Raw genomic sequence first — 21,339 nt, forward strand, 5'->3', positions numbered from 1 at the left:
TTTTGCCGTGTAAAGGAGTTCATATGCTATTTACCTGGGTTCAAATCCGTTGCCTTAAATGGTTTGCCTTTTGAAAAAGAAAGTGGGTGGAAAGTTTCCATTAATAGGCAATTAAAAATATCTTGTCATTCAGACAGCAAGTCGGAAAGGGTCCATTTCACTTTGTACTTCCAATTCATTTATTTGAAAACGGACAAATAATAATTAACGTAAGGTCTAAAAGTGCGTAACTAAGCTGCGGTCGTTACACTAAAACTCAAAAGCAGCCACTGTTCCTAGGCGAGGGGAAGACTGCTCTCCTACAAGCAACACCACTGTAAGCACATTTTGAAATGTATAACTAAACTCCTACATTTTTTGTTGGGGCGTAATTAGGCCTATGCATAACTACATCGAAATAATGATTTAATCAGTACATAAAAGATGTCACTGCAGGTTGGACTAACACGGGGAAATACTCTTTAAAACAAGACTGCTGTTGCTTCAATGTTTAGTTTATGACTAGGTAGAACTTCCGTCAAAGCAATACTTGTAACATAAAATCATAGATAGGTTCAGCCAATTCTAAACAAACTATTAACGGATTTATTAGTTGGAAAACCGCAAAAGTTGGATATCGTTAGGCACACAAAACAAAGCCAAACACACTTGCAATACTAGCGCAGCAATTGAAAATAAATTGTTTAGCACACAATACACTGTCCGCAGAAACGAAGCGTTAAAATGACAGTTGGTTATAAACGGTTACACAACCCGGAAATATAAATCACATGAATTAGTAAAAGAATTTTTCTATAATGTAATACGACTCTAGCAACATGATGTGAATGTGAAAAAGACACCTAAACCTAAAATATTTTATGTATATTTTCTATAAATAATACAAAATATCTATAAATAATACCTAAATTAAGTCCAAAAATAGCGTACTCAAATCAATTACAACAGTTCGGACCTTAAAATACATAATGGCACTAAATGCTATTAGCCTTTTATATCACCGCCAAAAGGTTTGGTAAAATACATGCTTTTCAAAAACAATTTGCATACTTAATTATAAACAAAAATAGTACTGACGGTAAAGAACACCGTCTGTTGTGCAACTAGACGATATGTATTATTTTGTTAACTATGGCAGGCAGTGTACTCATGCAGTTTATAGTTCCGTAAGCGCAGCAGTGAAACATCGACATAACACAGACATAAAACTTGGGACTTTTAATACAGTAATACTTTCTTGGCATTGAGTCCGAAACTCTTGCAGTTGTAAGAAGACCTGCATTCGCGAAAGCAAAAAAGTGCATCTTTCAAGAGGCATATCCATCTGTGATGGAGAAACATGCGGAACGAACGATGGACAAACTAAACATGGAGAAATGTTTCTTCCAGTTTAGTTGCACAGTGAAAAAAACATATTGTGATAAGTCGAACAGACAGAATATATTCCCTCCCTAACAACAGCAAAGCTTCACTAATACCAGGAAATATCATCTACCGGTAAGTAAACGAAAGAAAACTTTTCATAGTATGAGCGAATGAAGGCAATCATGTCTTGCATTAAATGCGGAATTTCAATACAAAAATTTCACCGACCCTGGCATAGGAAGAAAAAATTAGCAGGGTCCTACCTCCAAACTGTGTCACTCTCAATACAACATTCTGTCGGAAGTTTCATCAGCTTTTTGCGAAGCTTGTTTATGGCGTCGTGCTTTGTGATAATCACCAAAGTCTCTTCGACGTTTGAAAAAGCCGCACTAAAATTGAAAAAATACATATTGCTGTTGCCTATCTACAAAGACTGCGTCTATCACAATAGACTAAATCATTTACCCTCCACAGGACTAAAACTATAATGACCAACAACACGACGCCAGCAAGCGTAGCAACTGCAACAATCCACCACTTAATTTCTCCTTCGGGTTGAACAATCTAGGTAACACGAAAATATAACAAACACAAATACGGGAAAATTTAGGTTCTACACATAGTGCTAAAATGCGAAATAATATAAATCGACTTTGGCTATAAATTTATAATAAGACGTTGTTTATGTCCACAGACGTATATACCTTATGGGCTAAAAGGCTTGTGGCTAGTTCAGTGGTTAACTGGGAGGACCCATCATAACGCACATTACTACGTTCCATCCAAAGTTGTGCGTTGGAAAATACACGCACTTCGGCAACACCATAGTATTCCTAATTTTGCAGATATAGCGATATCATTAGATAGATTCAGAGTGTTTGTTGGAATAAAAGACTTAAAGTTAATAACATGACAAAAAGCAACCGACACATATTGTATAGGAATAGGTTAAAATAGCAAATGAAAAATTAGTAAAGTGTATTTCGACACGCACCTCCAAAAATGTACTATTCCAAGCAACAGCTGTGAGCTTTACGAACACTTTTCGGTCACTAACCACTGTTCCTAACTGGCATGTAAAGTTAAGGCAACTGGCACCTCCCGAACATTTCTGTGTAACAAATTGACAAAGATATTTTCTTGGGTCAACATCTATCATTTTACTTCACAACACGACTTTAACTGAAGTGGATTTAAGCTAAGTTACGACTCAAATCAAGATAGGACACTGCTGTTATCTTGGAGTACTGCGGCAAATTGGTTACCATTCATAAAGGTGGCTTTAAATTTTGCCTTATTGATAATTTTTCAGATTACTGAAGTTTAATATAAAAAATCCGTTCTTGACACCTAAAGCATTAATCTTTGATTATTTCATCTACCTTAACCTGACGTTAAATTGAGCGTTTTCAAACATTGGATTCAAGTCAAGCCAATGACATGAATCATTATAAAACTGCTTAAGATCAAAAATTAACACTTAACTTTGTGGCGTAATAAATACTTTCACACTTTAGAGTTGGAAATTGTAGCAATTCTAATAGTTATACTGTTATAGACTATACGGAATAGCAGATACCACCCACCAAGACTTGGAATGAAGATGATGGAGGATCTCTGCTTGACTCTTCAATTTTAACCGCAACTTCCAAACCTAATTTTAAAAATAAGTCTGCTCCGAAATATCTTATCATAATGTGACTCAGTTGATGAAACGAAAATAAATTCTTGAGTTTATCAGCAAATGACAAATTAAATGTTTATGACTTTGCTGTGTCATAAATAAATCCTATCATACATGTTACACTGTATTACATTTCAATTGAAAAATAACATTTCAGCCTTCTACTACAAACGCGTTATGTTTATATGTATCCACGATGCTATGATTATATGTACCGGTTGTACCCACCAGAATCGGCCTGTCTCTTTCTTCTTCGAATCGTTGTTGACGCTAGATTAGCAGGGCTTGATTCATATGGCAAGTTGAGTGGATTAATCAACTCTTCAGGAATAAAGCAGGTTCTGTTTTGCTCCTCGGCATCTGAGATCTGAGCGAAATTAAACGATAAAAATAGCACAACAGCTTGGTAAGGTACGACACAAAAAGATTAAAAGTGATGTTATTATTATCGTTATTGACTTTATTTTATTATGTACACATATGTTATTGTTATTATTATTGCTGTTAAAAAATTAATATTTCGATCCAAACTAAAAACACAGGAAAAATGCATAAGATAAAAAAGTTTTGTTAGGAATTTCTACTAATACAAACAAGATCAACAAAGAATGCATACAAATTCAGCACCTCAAAATCAAGGAGATAAAACAGCCATTTCCCATTGCTAATCTGCTGTGGCCAACTTATATTTACGTGGACATCATCAACATCATTATTGCCATAATTGAGAATTTCATAAGTGTGACTGACAATAGAACCTATGAATCGATTAAAGTTTACGGTAGGAAAGAAATTTTAAAGGTTGGCCGGTTGGAGGATATTGTGCTGTTAAAAATAGTGTACCTGCATCCTGGGGAGTCTTGATGACAGATTCACCCTTCACCTCTCCACTGAATTGAAGCTGATCAGCATTTGTAAAACCATCAACTGAGAGACTGACTTGGACCCGAACTGACACTGGATAGGCTTTGTAGTCCAATTTCGGCTGAGTGCTTGACCTAAAAATTACGAAAACTATGGTTATAAGACAAGGTTATAAGACATCGCAGATTATGAACATCAACCTTAATCATTTACTTCAAATAAAACTTCAAAACTCATTCTATTAACATAAAAAAGTGAGCATTACGTTGAGATTTTCATCCTTGTTTCAAATTTGTCCATTTCATAGAGTCTGGGATCATTTTCTAATCTAACCGTGACAAGAAGTGAGCTGTCTGTGCGAAAAGGATTGCCGAGCTCACATACTACAAGTGATGTATTTCCAGGTGCATTATTGCATGACACGGTAGCGGCCTGAATTTTAGTTCAAAAAAACAAATACTTGTTAACAAAAATGATAAAATTATAATACAAACAAATGACTAAGTATTTCTTTACCATAGCACTTTGTTCTAGGAAACCAACGTATATCAAAAAATCCGGTAGAAGAATGAACAGCTTAGCCTGGTGAGCATCTTCTGCAGGGTGGGGATTGCTAACATCAAACTCTATCCCAATCTCATCTTGATTGCCAACCAAAAGTAATGGATCCCCGTCTTCTCCAGTGCTGCATGGATTATTACAACGAAAAGTAGCTTTTAAATTAAATATTAAAGTATAACACAAAACATAGATGCTTTTACGATGATGGCAACAGCATTATTTGTTGATGCAATTTTTTTTAGCAACTGACTATGTGAAAAATTATGAAACCATAATATCAAGAATACGAAAGTCGTGGTGTCCAAATACCTTAATGGCAGCCATTTCTTTGATTTTTTTGGAAGAATTACATAGCGAGCATTGTAAGCCAACTTGCTTTTACATATTTCATCAGGTCCACAATTCTTGGATATATTCACCTAAATACATGTAAACGAGGTCAGAGATGAAAGTTGGGATCAGGTTTTTCATGTATACTATGAGAATAACTTTGAGAAAATTTTCAGGTCTAATTAAGGGTAAGGATATATTTCTGTTCCAGCTCAATAGTAATGATTAATCCTTCAAAAAACAACCAATTGTGAATTATTTAGTCATTTTTATTTTGTCGCGCATACAATCTGCATGTTTGATTCATTCAGCAAGTGCAGCTACTGAGCCTTTTCAAGCTCAAATCAGGCTTCAAAATACAGTACATACTTGCGTATAAACCCACTTTTGAAGTTGTAAACATCAGCAAAAAAATGCAGTGGGTTTTTACGTTAAACCTAGTATTGTTTTGCAAAAATTTTCATGCTATATTTCTATCAAAACACTTCTGGTAAAAAGGCCTGAGACTGTTGTACCTAAGTCCTGAAATATAAACAGTCAGACTATATAACGAAGAGGAACTCAAGTATGAAATTTTGCCTAACAAAATCATTGACGATTGACATAATTGAAATGTTTTCTGCCAACAAAAACTTTTCTCAATTTTCGGATTCATTTGAAAACTATACAATATACATGCCCGTAGCATTCAACATCGGGATTACCTTATTTTCTACTTCAAGAAAATAACCACGCAAAACAACTGTTTGCTTGAAAACAGACTTAAAACATGTCTTTGTATGGATGCACGGCCCCAAAGTTTTATAACGATTGCTGGATTTTAAACAAACTTTCGGCGGGAATGATCTTTTACCATGAAATAGGTCTAGTTCTCTGTGCAAGAATTACTTATTTATTGGTATATAATGAATGAATAATGAATTTTCTGTGTCCCCTGTTAGCCAATAGTAGGCACGGCCTTTTCTTTGCAATCGCTTTTATGTCTAAACAAAATGTGACTTGACGTAATATGTTATAGTTAGTTGTATGTAACAGGTAAAGCAGTAATGACAATGCTGACACATTTGAAACATGACTGGTCAACAACCAAAAATCTGCTCATAAAATCGGGGGCATCACATCACGGGAGCTTTTCCGTTCGAAGCTATCCACTTGCAACAACGATAAGATGCACAGCTAAGAAAAATGCAAGTTACGCACTTGAATTCATATCTAATCTCATGACCTTAAAGCTTAGGCGAAAGTTTAATTACGGTGATAAATATACCTCATAATAATTTGCTTTCAAAACGATACAATGAATAAAGTTTAATAATTACTTGGAAATCATTTGTCCTTGCAGGGAAAGAAACGAAAGTGGGCTTATACACGAAGTATACTTTAAAACTGCCACTAGGATTATCTTTCGAGTTCGGGGCTTCGGGCCCTAAATATTTACTTTTTCTATCTTTGTACTTGTTAATAGGATAATAAAAAACAAGGTATATTTTAAAATTTAAACACATGTTTAACCTTTTTACTTACAAAGATAACTTGTTAAAAAAACTTGCCTGTGATGTGGTTATATTGGCAACATTTTTATTAAATATAGGATAATTGTCTATGGACAACAATTTTCCTTGTAACATGTCCGGGTTAATTTCTTTTTTCAAAACATCAAACGTAGCAGACATATCTATTGGTGACAACTTATCTTGAATTTTATTCTGAAATTCAAAAACAAAGTTTTTTCAAATTTCTAACAAGGCCTTGGCAATTTAACAATATTTGCATACAAAAACTTACCATCACATATACTGGTATTTCAGTACACTTTACTTTCTGCTGGGATTGTGGAAAAAGTTGCATTGTGTCCGTTTTTATTGCTTGCGACTCCAATGGAATAAAAGTTGCTCTCGAAGACAAATGTTTTGCAAGACGTTCCGCATCGAGCTAAATAATAGTTTATACATACATTGACAAACTGAAAATGAATCACCTTTAGGCAAAAAAGATAACTGAGGCAAACCATACAAGATATTACGCAGGAAAACAGGACTAAAGTACACTTAAAATATCATACAAAAATACCTTCAAAGTGTATTCAATATCAACAGGCTCATCAAATGAATCAGGAGAAGATGTGTAATTCATACAAAGACTTATGTTGTATCTGTGAAGATAAAGCAAACTGTGTTAAAGGCAAAATAGGCTAAATATTACTAATCTTCAGTTGTACATCTAAACAAAAATATGTAAATTACAAAGCAATTTTATGCTAACTCTTTTGTTATAAATTATGCGTCCTTTTATTAGATATATATAACTCATACCATGTGAAAAAGTGTACAAACAGTTTCAACTTACGTGACCAATTTATGTTGTTCACCAAGTTTTGAGACAATCACAGTGTTTTCTGCTAAATCAGGATTTATTGTAATTGTAGAAACAGACGGACTTATAAAGGCATGCACATCCACCACTGGACGTGTTCTGTACAGCAAAGTAGATAAATATAAATTAATAAAAAAAATTTTGAAATGTTTTGCACAACGAGAGAAATGTTTTTAAGCTAGTAAAAAGTTTATCTTCAAAGTTAGTTTTGAATACCCATAAGCACATTTCAAAAAGTCAAAAGTATAGTTATTGTTATACAAAATTTTAAAAACCTGTAAAGTACAGCTGTGTCTGATAAAGAACCAATAAGCAGGTCTGGATAACCATTAAAATCCATATCAAGGCCACCGCTGAGAGAATAACCAAATCCCTTCATTTCATATTGCAAAATACCAGCAGCAGTATTGTTTATATCTTTCCCATTCAAAACCTGAAAGACAATAAATCTTGTAAAATAAGTAAACACGTCTATAAATATATTTTAAATGTAGAATTTGAAGTAAGTGTTGTTAATGTTAGCTTTCTGTCATGTTATGTTGCATGAACTTGTGAAATCAAGGCAACATTTGAAATGATTTGTTTCATGAAGGAGAATAACAGAACAGATCAGTAATGTTGATTGGTGGCATTTTTTAAATTAAAGCAGCAGATTTATAAATCGATGAATGAAAATACAGTGAAAAAAACAAAACATTCCCAATAAATCAGTAAATTATGGTTGCACTCATTTACGTTGCACCAGCAAAAACGCAGTGCAACATGATTAGTTGAATGCTAAAACTTTAATGACAGGTAAGTTCCGTCTGGGTGAAATGCAAACGTTTCATGACAGTGACACGCACGATAAAGAGATTGTTAGCTATAAAAAGTTTTTATTTGTTTAAAATTAGTAACGGTTTGATTGTGTTCGTCACTAACTGTGTGCGTTCACAGTGTTTTATCTTCACTTTAAAACTTATTTTCAGTGGAGCCATTACGAGAATTCTACAACACTAATACCAGCCGCCAGAAAAGAAATTTACTTGATCAATGCTTTATCCCAAGGTGTCTTAATTTTAATTTTAACTTATTTTTACCTCAGGACAAATATTAAATTCAGCATATTTTCATGGGGCCAATTACCTCAAGTACCTTGACTTTGGTGCAAAGTTAGACGAGCGTTGTTACCATTACCAGAAACTGTTGCTTTGACCATGACTATGGTATGTGAAATTTATATTTAATATTACACAATTCTGTGGCATGTAAGCTAGGTTTTTGTTGTGACCTTATTAGATCGATGCAGAACCATTAACATTATTTAGCAATCTCTCATTTCTATAATCTTTTAACTAAAAGGTCTTGACAGCCTTAATTTCTGTTTTTAACCATTATTTAAGTCATTTAATCACATTCCTAAGTCAAGTCAAGTCTAGTCAGTAACATTTATGAAGTCAAGTCCAAGTCCAAGTCTTAACACATGCCAAGTTACAATTTATCATTTATTTTTGTTGTAGATCGATAATTTAATAAACGGCTCTCTGAAGATTCGTAACGTAAATATAAGCATAAAATCTTATTTTATCCGTTTCTGATGCTTTTGCACATTCAATAGAATGTATTGTGTAGTGATTTTTTAAAAGATTCTTTCACAACTATAAAAACTGATTTTACAACGATTTGAAATATTTTGTTTTGGGACTTGAGTCAAGTCAACCAAAATTTATACACTAACACGAGTCAAGTCGAGTCTTCTAATCACTAAAACACAAGTCAAGTCTTTTGAAAAACCTGACTCGAGTCTATCCATCTGATCTGATTAATGGGATTACGGCTCATTTAAAATATCCCAACTCATAGCATATAGTATTAAATACTATGCAGGATTGGTAATACTGTAAAAAGAAAGTTTCCATGCTGAAGCAAAATAGATATGGCTAAACTCTTTAATAAATAAAAAACTGTATATTACACACAAGTGATATTATTTTACCTGAGTAGGTTCATCATTCACTCCTTCATTTGGATCATCATTTCCATGATAAATAAACACAGCACCAATACCTCCATTAGCGCCAGGAGCACCAATAGCAATGTCATTTGTTCCATCCATATTCAAGTCACCAAGATTTGTAATAGAGCTTCCAAATGCAGATTCCATATCACCATACAAACTAAAAAAGCCCATACTTCATATGCACAAAATAAGAGTTACACCCAGAACACTCAATACAAAGACCTTTTGGTTAGTTTAGTTGGTTAATGTTGAAATGCAACATTTTTTTGTATATCATAGATTGCAACAGTTAAAGAGGTGACAAATAAAACAAAATTTTGCATACATATAAAATGCAACTAAGTAGTTATTCACATACATTTTGGTTGGATCTGGTCCCATATTTTCAGTTCCTTTGTTGATATAAATATACACTGCTCCACCAATTTTCTTTTCTCGATCATAATATTGTGGTGCCCCAACAATAAGGTCTTCACGTCTGAATTAATGAAATATTATTACTTTTTATTAGCCACAATTTATTCTTTGTTTATTAACATTCCAAGAAACAAGCCACAAACATGCAGTTGAGAAGACATACTTAACCTTCTGTCTGACTAAAATCTTATTTGAAACAATTTATCAGAAGAGCTTACTGGTTCATGTCCACAACTGAAATCAAGCTGGTTATAAAAAATCATTTTCTCCTTTGCGATTAAAAGTTTTGAACAAGGTGGTAATTATGTCACCAACACCTGATCACTTATGAGTGTATACAACTGCTAAGGTACTCCAAAAAATTCCCGCCGATACTAAAATTATCTAGCTAATTAACTCTTCATAAAAAATGACACTACTATTTACAGCAATACCATTTTATAACATACTAACTATTAATTTAAAACATACTTAACAATTGGTGTCCGTCATGTTTATCCATTTGTATCTTTAAGGTGGTGTTTTAGCAAAATAAAGAGATCATTATACAAAATAAAAGCAGCTATGGTAGATAAATGAACAAACTAGTAAACAACCCAAAAGCCATCACTAGACTTAATATGAGATGACTTGACATGACTGATAAATAATATTATAAACATATATATTTCTAATTTTGGATTGTAAAAGATACTGCTTTTAATGATGACATAAATAGGCCTGACACTTAGTACTCTCCACATAGTTCTCAATTTACATCATCAGACTGTCTAGCTCTTAAAATCTCACACACCCACTCGAATTGATGTTTACACAAAATTCATGACTCACTTTGCAAAAATCGAACAAACTGATAATGCAAACAGTTTTACAATACAACTGATCATTCAGTAAAAAAATCAGTTATAAGTCATAAGTGCATGTATCTTATCAACATACCCATCTCCAGTAAAATCAAACACCTTCACTTCATAGCCATAGGAGGAGGCGAGAATTTCACCATGTAATATCTCTTTCATTATTGCATCTGTGACAATTATATCATCAATTACATTCTATTGCAAACTTATCGAAAGCATAAAGATTGTCATTGTAAAAATACTTAGACAAGTTTGAAGCAAAAAACTGTTAGTGCCAGTGGTAGCTTACTTTCAGGGTTTTTCTCAAATATTGCGACAATGCCGGTATCATTAGCTCTAGGTGCACCAGCAACAAAGTTCAGTTTCGTGCCACTAATAAGGTGCCCAGAAGCTACAGAAAAACCTATTAAGATGAAAAAAGAAGTTACTTTAATCTAAGATATAGAAACATTTTATCTGGCATATTTTTAAATGAGAGGTCCCCAACTTGCAACTTGCCAAGCAAATTTATGCGGCCTGCGGTGCAGTTTTACAATGCGGCCCGCTATACAGTCAATTTGTCTTGATGAAAGCACTTTTATTGGAATTTTGATTCATTTTAAACCAGTGCACAGTATACTTTTTGACATCATGTAAGTCACCAGGCAAGATAATGATACTTTTCATATATATATACTTGCTGTAAATATACTGCATAAAATATACTGAGCAACTGCTAAAACAAAAGAAAATTTTCTGTCTTAGATGAATGATTAATATAATTATTAACATATACATAACACTTTATAAGACATAAAATCAGGAAAAATAACATAACGATATGCATTATGACATCACAATGTAGTATCATTTGATTGAGCACTGCAAACTGCCCAAAAGGTTGGAAACCGCTCTTATAAATCTATACAAAATTTATGTAAATGACCAATGGATACCTTATTTTAATAAATAACTCTGAATTTGTAATCTGTACAATGTACATATATAACATAATTAAAAGCTGAGTATTTGATAGCACTCTACGATTAACTTTTTTCTAGACACAAGCATCAGTTTGCTTCATCAGGTGTACTAATGCCCCGTTTCTATGTCCAAGAAGAGGCTTGGCTGTGAATACTAGGTCAACTATTTTTCTAGGCCCAATGACCACAGTTTGTACCTAGTACTAGGCCTGCATAAGTTGCGTCACTTTCCATATATGGGAAGTAAAACCTAGTACTAGGCCTAAAAAGTGGACATGGAAACAGGCTATAAGAGAGGTCTTAATTTGTAGTCGTAGTTCTTAGAACTTATGATTTTAACACTTGGATAGCAAGTCATAATGCAATAATGTCAATGCTAAGCATACATCTTTAGTAATTTACAGCATTCGAACAACTGGTACTACTTGCTTACTTTGTATCCTTATTAATATTTACAATGAAACCTACTCAAATTTGAGTTTGCAAACATTTTGCATATAATAAATTAGATGCCTTGGTCACATTGCATATATGGTTTCAAAGACAATGCGTATATATTATATGTAATATTTATAAACCTACTACTCAAGAAAAAAAAAAACAATTTACTTCAGTAAAAATTATTATTCTTACCTAAATAACTGTTTTGTTTTATTTCTGCAACATCTCTCACCCAAATTCCACCACCTCCTCCAAAAAGAGCTCCGACATCAAGAGCTGGATTTAATTCCTGTGACTGGATGGATCCTAAGTAGCATAGAGACATAATCAATACAATTAATTTAAAATTAGATAAGAATTTGAATCTAAAAAGCACTTGGCAGTTTGCTAAACAAATTGCTTTGGCATTGTTGTACTCAGGCTTGCCGTTGTTAGTATTCAAGTTCACCTATACTGTATCATCCACCCTGGTGATATATGCAACATCTCAAGTTTTGGTTCTACAGGCTCATTCCTAACTAACATGCTTTACAAATGTCCTACTCAATTATATGTTTTTCCTGAAAAAAAATTGACAAATACAACTTTGGGCATTTTCTTCTATGTTACTTTTCTAATTATTAGGCTTTTTGGGCACAAATTAGGGTATTTACGAAAGTTTCTGTTGCCTAAACTATGAGTTTTTTGTTAATCTGCATTTTTGGTGACTTGCACAAAGATTTATTCAGTACATTGTTTCTTATGGGAAACATTGCTTCGAAAGTAAAAGTTTTTTAACATTCACTTCCATGAACAATTTAACTTCAAATTATGCGGAATGACTGTATTAAGCTATCTATAATTAAACAACCCGATTAAAATAGGTGACTACCTTGCCAGTTTAATGTACCAGGCAATCCCATGATTACATCATCAGTTTCGTCATTAGCAAAGTCAAAAGATGTTCCAGCTTGACAATATCCGAAAGCATTGTGACTCTTCGGTTCACCTTTTCAAGCAATGAAAGTATAAAACTACTTTAGTAACTGAAGCAAACAAGTGGTAAACAGGTACCGTTAAGTACATAATTGAAACAATAAAGTTACTAAAAAGAAACACGCTCTCATACAAGATCCGATACCAACTTTGGCAATGGCAAATAATATTATTTTTTCATTGAAATACGAACTATGGGATTAAAATATGAAGGTCATGTAATGAAAATATGAAATATGAGCTATGTTAGCCTACCATCACAAGGTCTTTGGGTAAATTCAGAAGTATCCATAGTCAAATCATTTTCAAGCATATAGCAACGGCCCTGTGGTTCTGCGGCTATTATACCTCTGGTTAATATTTCACGAAACGTATAGCGATGAGCACATACCTAAACAGCATAACACAAGGAACAAAACTAGTACAAAGATATAGATAGACTTACAGGATCTACAAATAAAGTGGTGAAAAATAAACAATCTTATGTTTAAACAAAAGTTAGAAAAAAAATACTGAGAATACAAACATTTAAACAGTGTTATAAAGGAAGTATGAAAAATGCTTCAATAATAACTCACTTTTACAACAAATTAAAACTTTGTTTAATAGAGTTATATGTTTTTGCAAATAATGCACTACATCATATGATACACAAAATTAAAATACAAATGCAACAAATAAGTATTATATAGGTTAAATGAAAAATCAAAAAACAATCGAATACTCTGCAGCACTTAGACTATGTTCTAAATAGAATGACTTTCAGAAAACTTTAGTTTAGTAGGTCCACAAAATGACATTACTTGATACACCTAAGTGATCTAAATTTATGAAGAATTTTTTTGAGTTATCATAATCAATACATATTGATCAAAGTTGGTGGGGTCAATAAAAACTACCAAAAGCTGCCAGTGCCAGGCAAAGACCTTTGTCGTAGACACACTTGTAAATGACATGAAGCAAATCATTAAGCTTTAATATTAATATTATGAAATAAAATAATAGATTAAAAGCGGTCAGACAGATCAATGACAGATAACTCATGGATCACTTGCTGTTGCAATGCATAATTTGCCTGTTAAAATTAAAAAAAACTTTCACCCAGAATAATAATATTAGGTTGGTTAGGATAAAAAAACAGTTAATTTTCTCTTGGAGACCTCAATACTTTTAAAGCAGCATAAAAAAATGAACCACAAATGTGGTAACTGTTGCAATGTTGAAGTGTACAAAATTATACCCAAAAATTAAACTCACTGCTACTTTTCCTCCTGGTTTTTGAGACTTGACGGCAATACCAAGCCACTGATCAGAATTGTTAAGTGCAGCTGTGTTGACTGAAAATTAAAATAAAATTCTTACTGTACAATAATTGACTTTAGATATGTCCAAGAGTGTTTATGCTTTTTCATATTATAAAATATATCAACATACTGTACCATTAGGAGAAGACAGATCAAAACTGTTTGCAATAAACTGAAAAATAACATTAAATAGTAATCTAATTAAATTTTATTTCTGCATCTGAAATTTTCTCATAAAAAGGCTTTTCAATTATTTTAAGTAGAAAGGTCTGACAATTATGATATTTAAAGGAGCTTTTTTTAACTAATGTACACAAATTTTGGATAATTTCTCAACTCATAATTAACGAATAATAGCTATACTATTCCATTTCTTACAAAAGACTCATACTGAAAGCATTAACTGTACAACTACATAACCACTCACTGTTTATGTAAAATGATGAATTACTTAGCTACTCACTGAAGCATGCTTTCCTGATACTTTGCTACAAAAGAATAAGCACAATAGAGCTGAAACAAAAGTTAAGTAAAAATCCACAAAACTACACAACAATTAGGACAAAAAGCAAGAAAAGAACTACCTAATATAAGTGCTTCCCTAGCTGTTGATATGCTGCAGAGCTGTGCTAATGTTTATGGGATAAATGAATCATTATCTCTACTTTACACTTCATTAAAACTTTGGACAAGTAGCATCAATTGATGTTTTGTATTACATACCAGAGTTATCAACAGCAACAGTTTCACAATCATCCCAGCTAGATGAAATTTCACACTTATACAGTGCCCCTGGATTGACAGAATTAGGACCTTGATAGTCTTGTGCAGCAGCTACGGGAGCACCAACCAATATTCTGTAGAACACAATAAGCTTCATGATAAAGTATTTACAGCTGAAGTCTTAACTTCCAACAATTATCATATGACAACAAACAACCTTGATATACAAACAGTGGACATGTATAAACATAACTTCAGGTTTTCAGTGAAAGTGGAAGCTCATTAATCCAACTTTACTTAACTCCATAATTTTAGATACATAAGTCAAGCTAGACTAAAGTAAAGGACAGGTGCTGAAACAAGTTGACCTAAGTCAAAAATTAAGCTGTCAGTAAGTAAACTGGAGAAAAATTTGTATACAATTTATTGGTTTAGACCAGTAGCTTTCGATGTACCATAGAAAACATTTCAGTAAAATTTATTTATAAATAATGTTAAATTTCATGAGAGAACCATTTATAATAGGACACCCTAGAAACATCATAGCCTACTTTTCCAATGTCATTATGACCGTTACAACTGTTTTAGGCAGTGCATGTTAGGCAGGAATCCTGTTGCTGATATTTCTCAGGTTAAGGTCATCTCATTAATGCTGCTGTCAATGTGTATAAATTTAATACATGAGTCTTTGTTCAACAGCAATATCATTTAGTCATTTTTATTTTGCTTTTGTGAATGCATAACAGCATCACATGTGTTTGGGTGGAAGTTTCGGAAGGGGGTAGTTTGATTATATTGGGTTGTAAAATGGATCGCTGTATGAAAAAAGTTGAAAACCACTGATTTACACAATTGTTGCCAAAATTTTGTCACAAAAATATTATTTGTTGCTCATTATGACAGAAGAAGCAGCAGTTATGACATTTTGAAATTCATGCATGACACTGGTGTTATTAGATGTACTGTAACTTACTTATAAATGCATACAGGATTCAAGAATACCTGGCACTTTAGTTAGTTTAAACACCAAGCGCAACTAATCACCTACTTGCGATATCATATTCAATCTAACATGTGTTAACTCAGAGCCTACCACCACTACTCTACTTGATTCAATTGGTAGCCATCAATGAAACATTTGAGATGCATTATCAGCAAAAACTAACTTAAACACAGCATATCATTGGAAACACTTTTTCCCGTTTATTTAGTTACAACTCCTCTTTGGTTTAAAGTTAACTTGTCTTAGTACTTGCTTCCCACTTTGAGAGCTTACCACAAAAGTCCATATAATAATATAAATTATTAACCAACTATCTTTGAATAACTCAAAATATAGAAAGGTAATGTAATAGGTTCCTTCAGCAATGAGTTAACAAGCATCATATTAGCTAGATTTAGACCATTAGATAAACAATGAACTCACAAGGCATCTCCGGAACGATGTGAATTTAGCTGAATGTGATGTTCAGCTACCGAAAGACCGAACAAACTCCCTCGAGCTCCATGCTTTATCAAAGGTGCTCTGAATATAAAACAATAGGCTATAAAATGATGGTAATGATAAAACTTAATAAATTAAAACATACAGTCTGATAACTGCACCTAGTGAATAGAGATATTTATAACTTAAAATTAAGCTATGTTGCAAAATATTACAAAGGCTTGGGAAAAAACATAAAGCTAAGCTTTTATCAGCAAAAACAGAAATATTGCGCTTGAGTGAAAAAATACAGACATATTTAACATTTTTTCTCACATTAATTATGTGCGTGCTAAAATCAAACATCCATAAAGCTATACTACAAATATCATAGGTTGCAATTAGACAAACTTAATTCAGTGTTGCATTTTGACAGTTATTTAAATAAATAACAGACAGTTGCAATTAAATATGTAAGATTACACATTTACACAGGTCATATTCGCTTGAAAATTAAGATAACAGAATATGCAAATTGCTTTCACTTGAGGTTTCTCCGTCATCTTTTAAATATATATCTTCTGAAACTAAGTAAATTGTTCAACAATTGCATCACATTGTAAGCGAAAATCAAGAACGTGTGAATTACACTTTATCGTTTGGTGTTGATAAGAATAGATTTGGCCTTGCCCACTTGCCACACACCAAACAGCAGATTTAAACCTACTGTAGTGTTTGGCAAGTACATTCTCACAGTTAGGCAACAAAATCAACAAAACAAACAACAGCACCATCACGATAAAAGGCAAACCATTAAAGACGGTAAATTTTTTTTGTCTACCTGGGTAGCACATATCATTGATAAAAAGGGAGGAGCTGATGTAAATGTTATTGCCCAAATCAGGAAGGCAAGAGTAGCATTCTTACAAATTACAATAATTTGAAGCTCTCCCGAAAAATATCAACCAGATTATTTTAATCATGTGTAAAATATGTCCCACTCCATGGAGCAGATACTCCCAAGAACAACACGCAACACGTACAAATATTTGTCCAAATTATTGCAAAATTTATTGGCAAAACCATAAGTAACAGAAACTTCTGGCAAAAACACAGCTAGTTGCTAATGGACATAAAACCTTTGATCTACACTAGATTCTTTGCTGGTGGTTTATACCCCAAAATGAAGGAGTAAAAGAGCAGTAGAAAATGCACAGGTGCCAACAAAGAAAACACAGATTTGAGCCCAGCCAATTCAAATTTTGAGGCAAACATATTTTTATTTTAAATCATATGAATCAATTCTGACGCCTGCTCATTTAAATATTGAGCACATTTTATTATTACATAGACCGCCTAGCCTATATCTCATCATAAATATGGTTAATATTTTTCTTACCTTTCTTCTAAGTTAAAAGAATAACCAACAAAAAATATTGATGCCAGCAAATTGTAATAAAACAACCCCTTTTGGCAACAAGACTTTGTAAACAACATTTTAGCTACAAATTTTAACGTAATTTTGATCTTAGTTTAGTTTAAACCCTAGAAGACATCTTTCCTGTAAATCTATAACAAAATAAAGTTCAGCCTACATATACCATATTGTATCTTACGTACAGTTAGCTTAGTTTACTACAATACCATTTCAAAAAACTCGGGACCTATCAAATTACGTAAGCATTTAATTGAAGCCATGAAATATACAAATTGAAAATTAATCTGTTGATGTAACTAACAAGCTAGGCTATATAGGCCTACATTTGAAAGAACGTAGTCTATAACTAATGGTTTATTGACACCAAAGTAGGTAGCAGCTTAATCCTACTGGGCAAAACAAACAATAATAAAAGTTTTTAGTAGCCATAGAACTTCTATTTGCGATACCGCTAAACTATCATTATCATTTATCATACACCTATTTTAAATAAAACCCAGTCCGTGAGACTCAAAATTACCCGCCACCTTTGCGGACCCCAGATCAAAACCACTGGCAATTGAGGACTGAATTTAAAAAACATGATACTATACTTAAATTTTCAGTTTGATACCACCACCACTCAAACTTTTACAGTCTCAGGCGTTGTAGTCCAGGCTACTATACGTTCTGCTTGTGGGCATGGTTATATACCGTAGGCCCACCAACTATAGGCTAGGCTATAACAACATATCAACATGGAAAAATATAAAAATAACATACATTCAGTGTACAAAACTTGATATCTCACTAAAATGATATCATCAGAGCGTACCGGTAGCCTAACCAGAAAGTTCACGCCGGTGATACCCGACGCGTTACTAGGCTAGGCAACAAACTAGAAATTACAAACCTACTACAGCCAACTTAAGCCAAGCCCAAAATGCGAGAGGGGTCGTAACCATAAGAGCGGGTGCTGCAGCCTTCTGTTTTCGAATAGCACCCTGCTATTGCTTGCTGCTCAATGACTGACAGACAGCTGTTTGTGACGTAATCAATGGCAGTTTAGGTATTCAGCAAAATGTGTGCTTGATGCAGATTTTTTCCAAGAAGTGATTGCTACTCAAGCAAACCACAGCCTACTGTTCACTACATCTTAGCGATGCAAATCACCACCAGCAGCTTGTCAACTAGCTATTCAACTAGCAGCAAGCAATAGCAGGGTGCTATTTGAAAAAAGCTTTTATTCAACAATAGCGCCCATTCTTCTGCTTATGACCCGTCCCTCTACTTACCCAAAAGACTGGAAAGCAACCACTTAATGTCACCGACGGCAGGCCGTTGTACTGATGTGCAGCTATGTGACGTCATAAATAACAGGGCGCATCTCAAAGATAGCGGGCTGCTATTCATCGTCAGTTTAGCACGTGCTCATTCAAAGCTGTTATTGGAAAATACAGTTGCCGAATGTAAGACGATTTCAATGAGAATAGACCATTTTTTGCTGCCGCCCGCTATACTGTAATTGCAACGTAAGATCTCTGGCTGGAGTCATACAGTTTTTGTAATCTTGGAACTTGGTGGTAAGGCGTGGCATCAGTGCTGTCACAATCTTTATCCTCGGACTGTGTAAAGTCTTTGCACGACTTAAACTCGGCAAAAACTTCTCAACGCTCGGCTAGAGTCCCGGTCCCAAATATAGAGTTTTTTACCAGGACTACTGAACAGAAACAAGCATCGTTCATTCCTTGTTTAAGGTATTATATAGTCAGCACAATTGGGAATCGAAAAACGGCTCGCATAGTTCCTACAAGCTATACACTAAGTCCAGTGTCGTGCCAAATAGTGACCCCCTTTTGTGACGTAATAAATTCATTGGTTCAATACACAAAAAGCTCCATACACAAGTAGCCTACAGAACTTACTGAATCAAATCCTTTATCAGACACTGAATTTATTACGTCACAAAGGGGAATTAATTTCTGGCGGGAGGTCACTATTTGGCACGACACCGGTCTTAGAAAGTGCGGAGCTCGATTTGCAACAGTAGTTGCCATTCTTGTTTGCTCTGCATCACACGTTTTTTCTTTATAAAGTGTAGCGTGGCGCGGGCCCAATGAGATACAATCGGCTAAAAGCGGACCCTGTAAGTCACGTTAATTATCCAAGTAGACAAAGGGGCTTCTTTCTGAAAACCCAAGAAACGTTTCAATGGGTCTACTCAAAGTTAGGAAACTGTTCTTGTTGGTAATGTGCGCAATCGGATGTCTGTTATGCCAGTTTTAAAACCGAATTACATAACAGCACTCATGTGACTATATTTAAAACTTGGCCGTAAACGATATTAATAAGTTGGGCGTCAATTTGAATTGAAGTTTCAGCAGAAAATAGCTTAACCTGCTTGCTAGTCGTATGATTAATTTATACATTCAGTTTCAAGAATAACAACCAGCTTTGTACCTCGACAGCTGCTTTCACACGGTCACTTTATTACTTGCTGCTGGCAACAACATATTGCTTTGTTTAGCTTTATGCTACATAAATTGATTTCTTCATTAATGTTCATAACGCGATATTTTCACGAAAAATTACTTTTCTCAAAATGAGAGCCTTGGGAAATGCAAGCAATATCTTTATACGCTCACCCACTTAATTGAGCAATATTACAGATGAATATGTATTAGTTTAAACTAGAGTATAATGTGAGCGATTCGGCAAGAAGCATAAGCCTACACTACTCGCTAAGATTCCCGAAGATTTGCTATGTGCCCACGGCACAATCGAAATAGCATTCCTGTGAAATTTACACACATAGGCCACTCACTGAATAAAACTTTTAATATTTATACTAAATATCGAAAGCTTTATACGATAGGCTACTCTTTACATCTGGACCAGTTAAAAAGAAGTAACACATAAGGAATTATGCTCATCAGTGTGTGACGGTTGGCACCATGTCACCAACAATGCATGGACTATTTCCATTAATTTTTTTGTTTTGCCGAATTCTGTATTCTTCAGTAAATAACGTGCATACTTCGCTGTTCATCGTTAATTCATTTTTTCCTTAAGTTTGTTACAGGTTCAATACAGAATTATTTTCTTACGTGTTGGCTGATCGATCTTTGCAAAAGTATTGCCAAGAAAGAAATGCAACCTGGGGTAGCTCTTGCTTCTGACAACGGTCAAGAAAGCTCTGTCAGCGGTCGTCCAAGTCGGCTTTCAAAATAAAACTCTGTTCGTCGAAAGAACTTTATCGTCAACTAATCCGCAGAGACGGACACAGGTGAAAACTGCAATTACGTGTAAATAGCCTACAATAGCATGGTTATCATAAAGACAACTTAATGCGCCGTTAAATACCAAAAAAATCTTGTTTGTTTTCTTATACAGTGAATTTAATAAAAGACTGATTACTCGAAAAATCCTCCATGGGGCTCTCCAAAATTTTGCATGACACTTTGGACTATCATTCTATAAAATTCCATCCGAAAATTGTGATACAAACTTTTTTAACTGAGGCGCAAAATCGACGCTATAATTTTTGGCTTAAAAACAATTTTAACAGAATCCCTAGGTAAGAGTCCAACAAAACCATAGAGATCTTAGTTTTAAGTGTTGGACGGCGTCTAAAACATGTA

General features: G+C 33.9%; 1 protein-coding gene across 1 annotated transcript; it reads right to left on the reverse strand.

Moving 5' to 3' along the window:
* Positions 1-562: 562 nt before the first annotated feature.
* Positions 563-17,846, reverse strand: LOC143446877 (integrin alpha-6-like). Its single transcript, XM_076946729.1, has 28 exons — positions 17,681-17,846; positions 16,285-16,383; positions 14,859-14,992; positions 14,089-14,168; positions 13,087-13,222; positions 12,728-12,844; positions 12,049-12,162; positions 10,743-10,856; positions 10,533-10,620; positions 9,535-9,654; positions 9,153-9,333; positions 7,453-7,610; positions 7,151-7,276; positions 6,875-6,956; positions 6,590-6,736; positions 6,355-6,510; positions 4,784-4,893; positions 4,430-4,598; positions 4,179-4,345; positions 3,893-4,047; positions 3,677-3,807; positions 3,278-3,416; positions 2,952-3,019; positions 2,360-2,476; positions 2,070-2,198; positions 1,831-1,929; positions 1,629-1,754; positions 563-1,362 (listed from the first exon to the last, which is right to left on the reverse strand). Exons 1-27 carry the CDS (start codon positions 17,776-17,778, stop codon positions 1,647-1,649), a joined length of 3,342 nt encoding a protein of 1,113 aa, XP_076802844.1. The 5' UTR covers positions 17,779-17,846; the 3' UTR covers positions 563-1,362; positions 1,629-1,646.
* Between the last annotated feature and the right edge of the window lie 3,493 nt (positions 17,847-21,339).

Source organism: Clavelina lepadiformis, chromosome 2 (genome assembly GCF_947623445.1).
Source record: "Clavelina lepadiformis chromosome 2, kaClaLepa1.1, whole genome shotgun sequence".
Classification (NCBI taxonomy): Eukaryota; Metazoa; Chordata; class Ascidiacea; order Aplousobranchia; family Clavelinidae; genus Clavelina; species Clavelina lepadiformis.

What these genes read in the sequence shown, in the direction of transcription:
- LOC143446877 (XM_076946729.1), bottom strand. Translation starts at nt 17,778, where the DNA reads ATGTTGTTTACAAAGTCTTGTTGCCAAAAGGGGTTGTTTTATTACAAT. An exon ending in AACCAGGAGGAAAAGTAGCA is followed by an intron (nt 13,223 to 14,088) that starts GTGAGTTTAATT and finishes TATGCTGTTTAG; the next exon opens with GTATGTGCTCATCGCTATAC. An exon ending in ATTTGAGAAAAACCCTGAAA is followed by an intron (nt 10,621 to 10,742) that starts GTAAGCTACCAC and finishes TAATTGTCACAG; the next exon opens with ATGCAATAATGAAAGAGATA.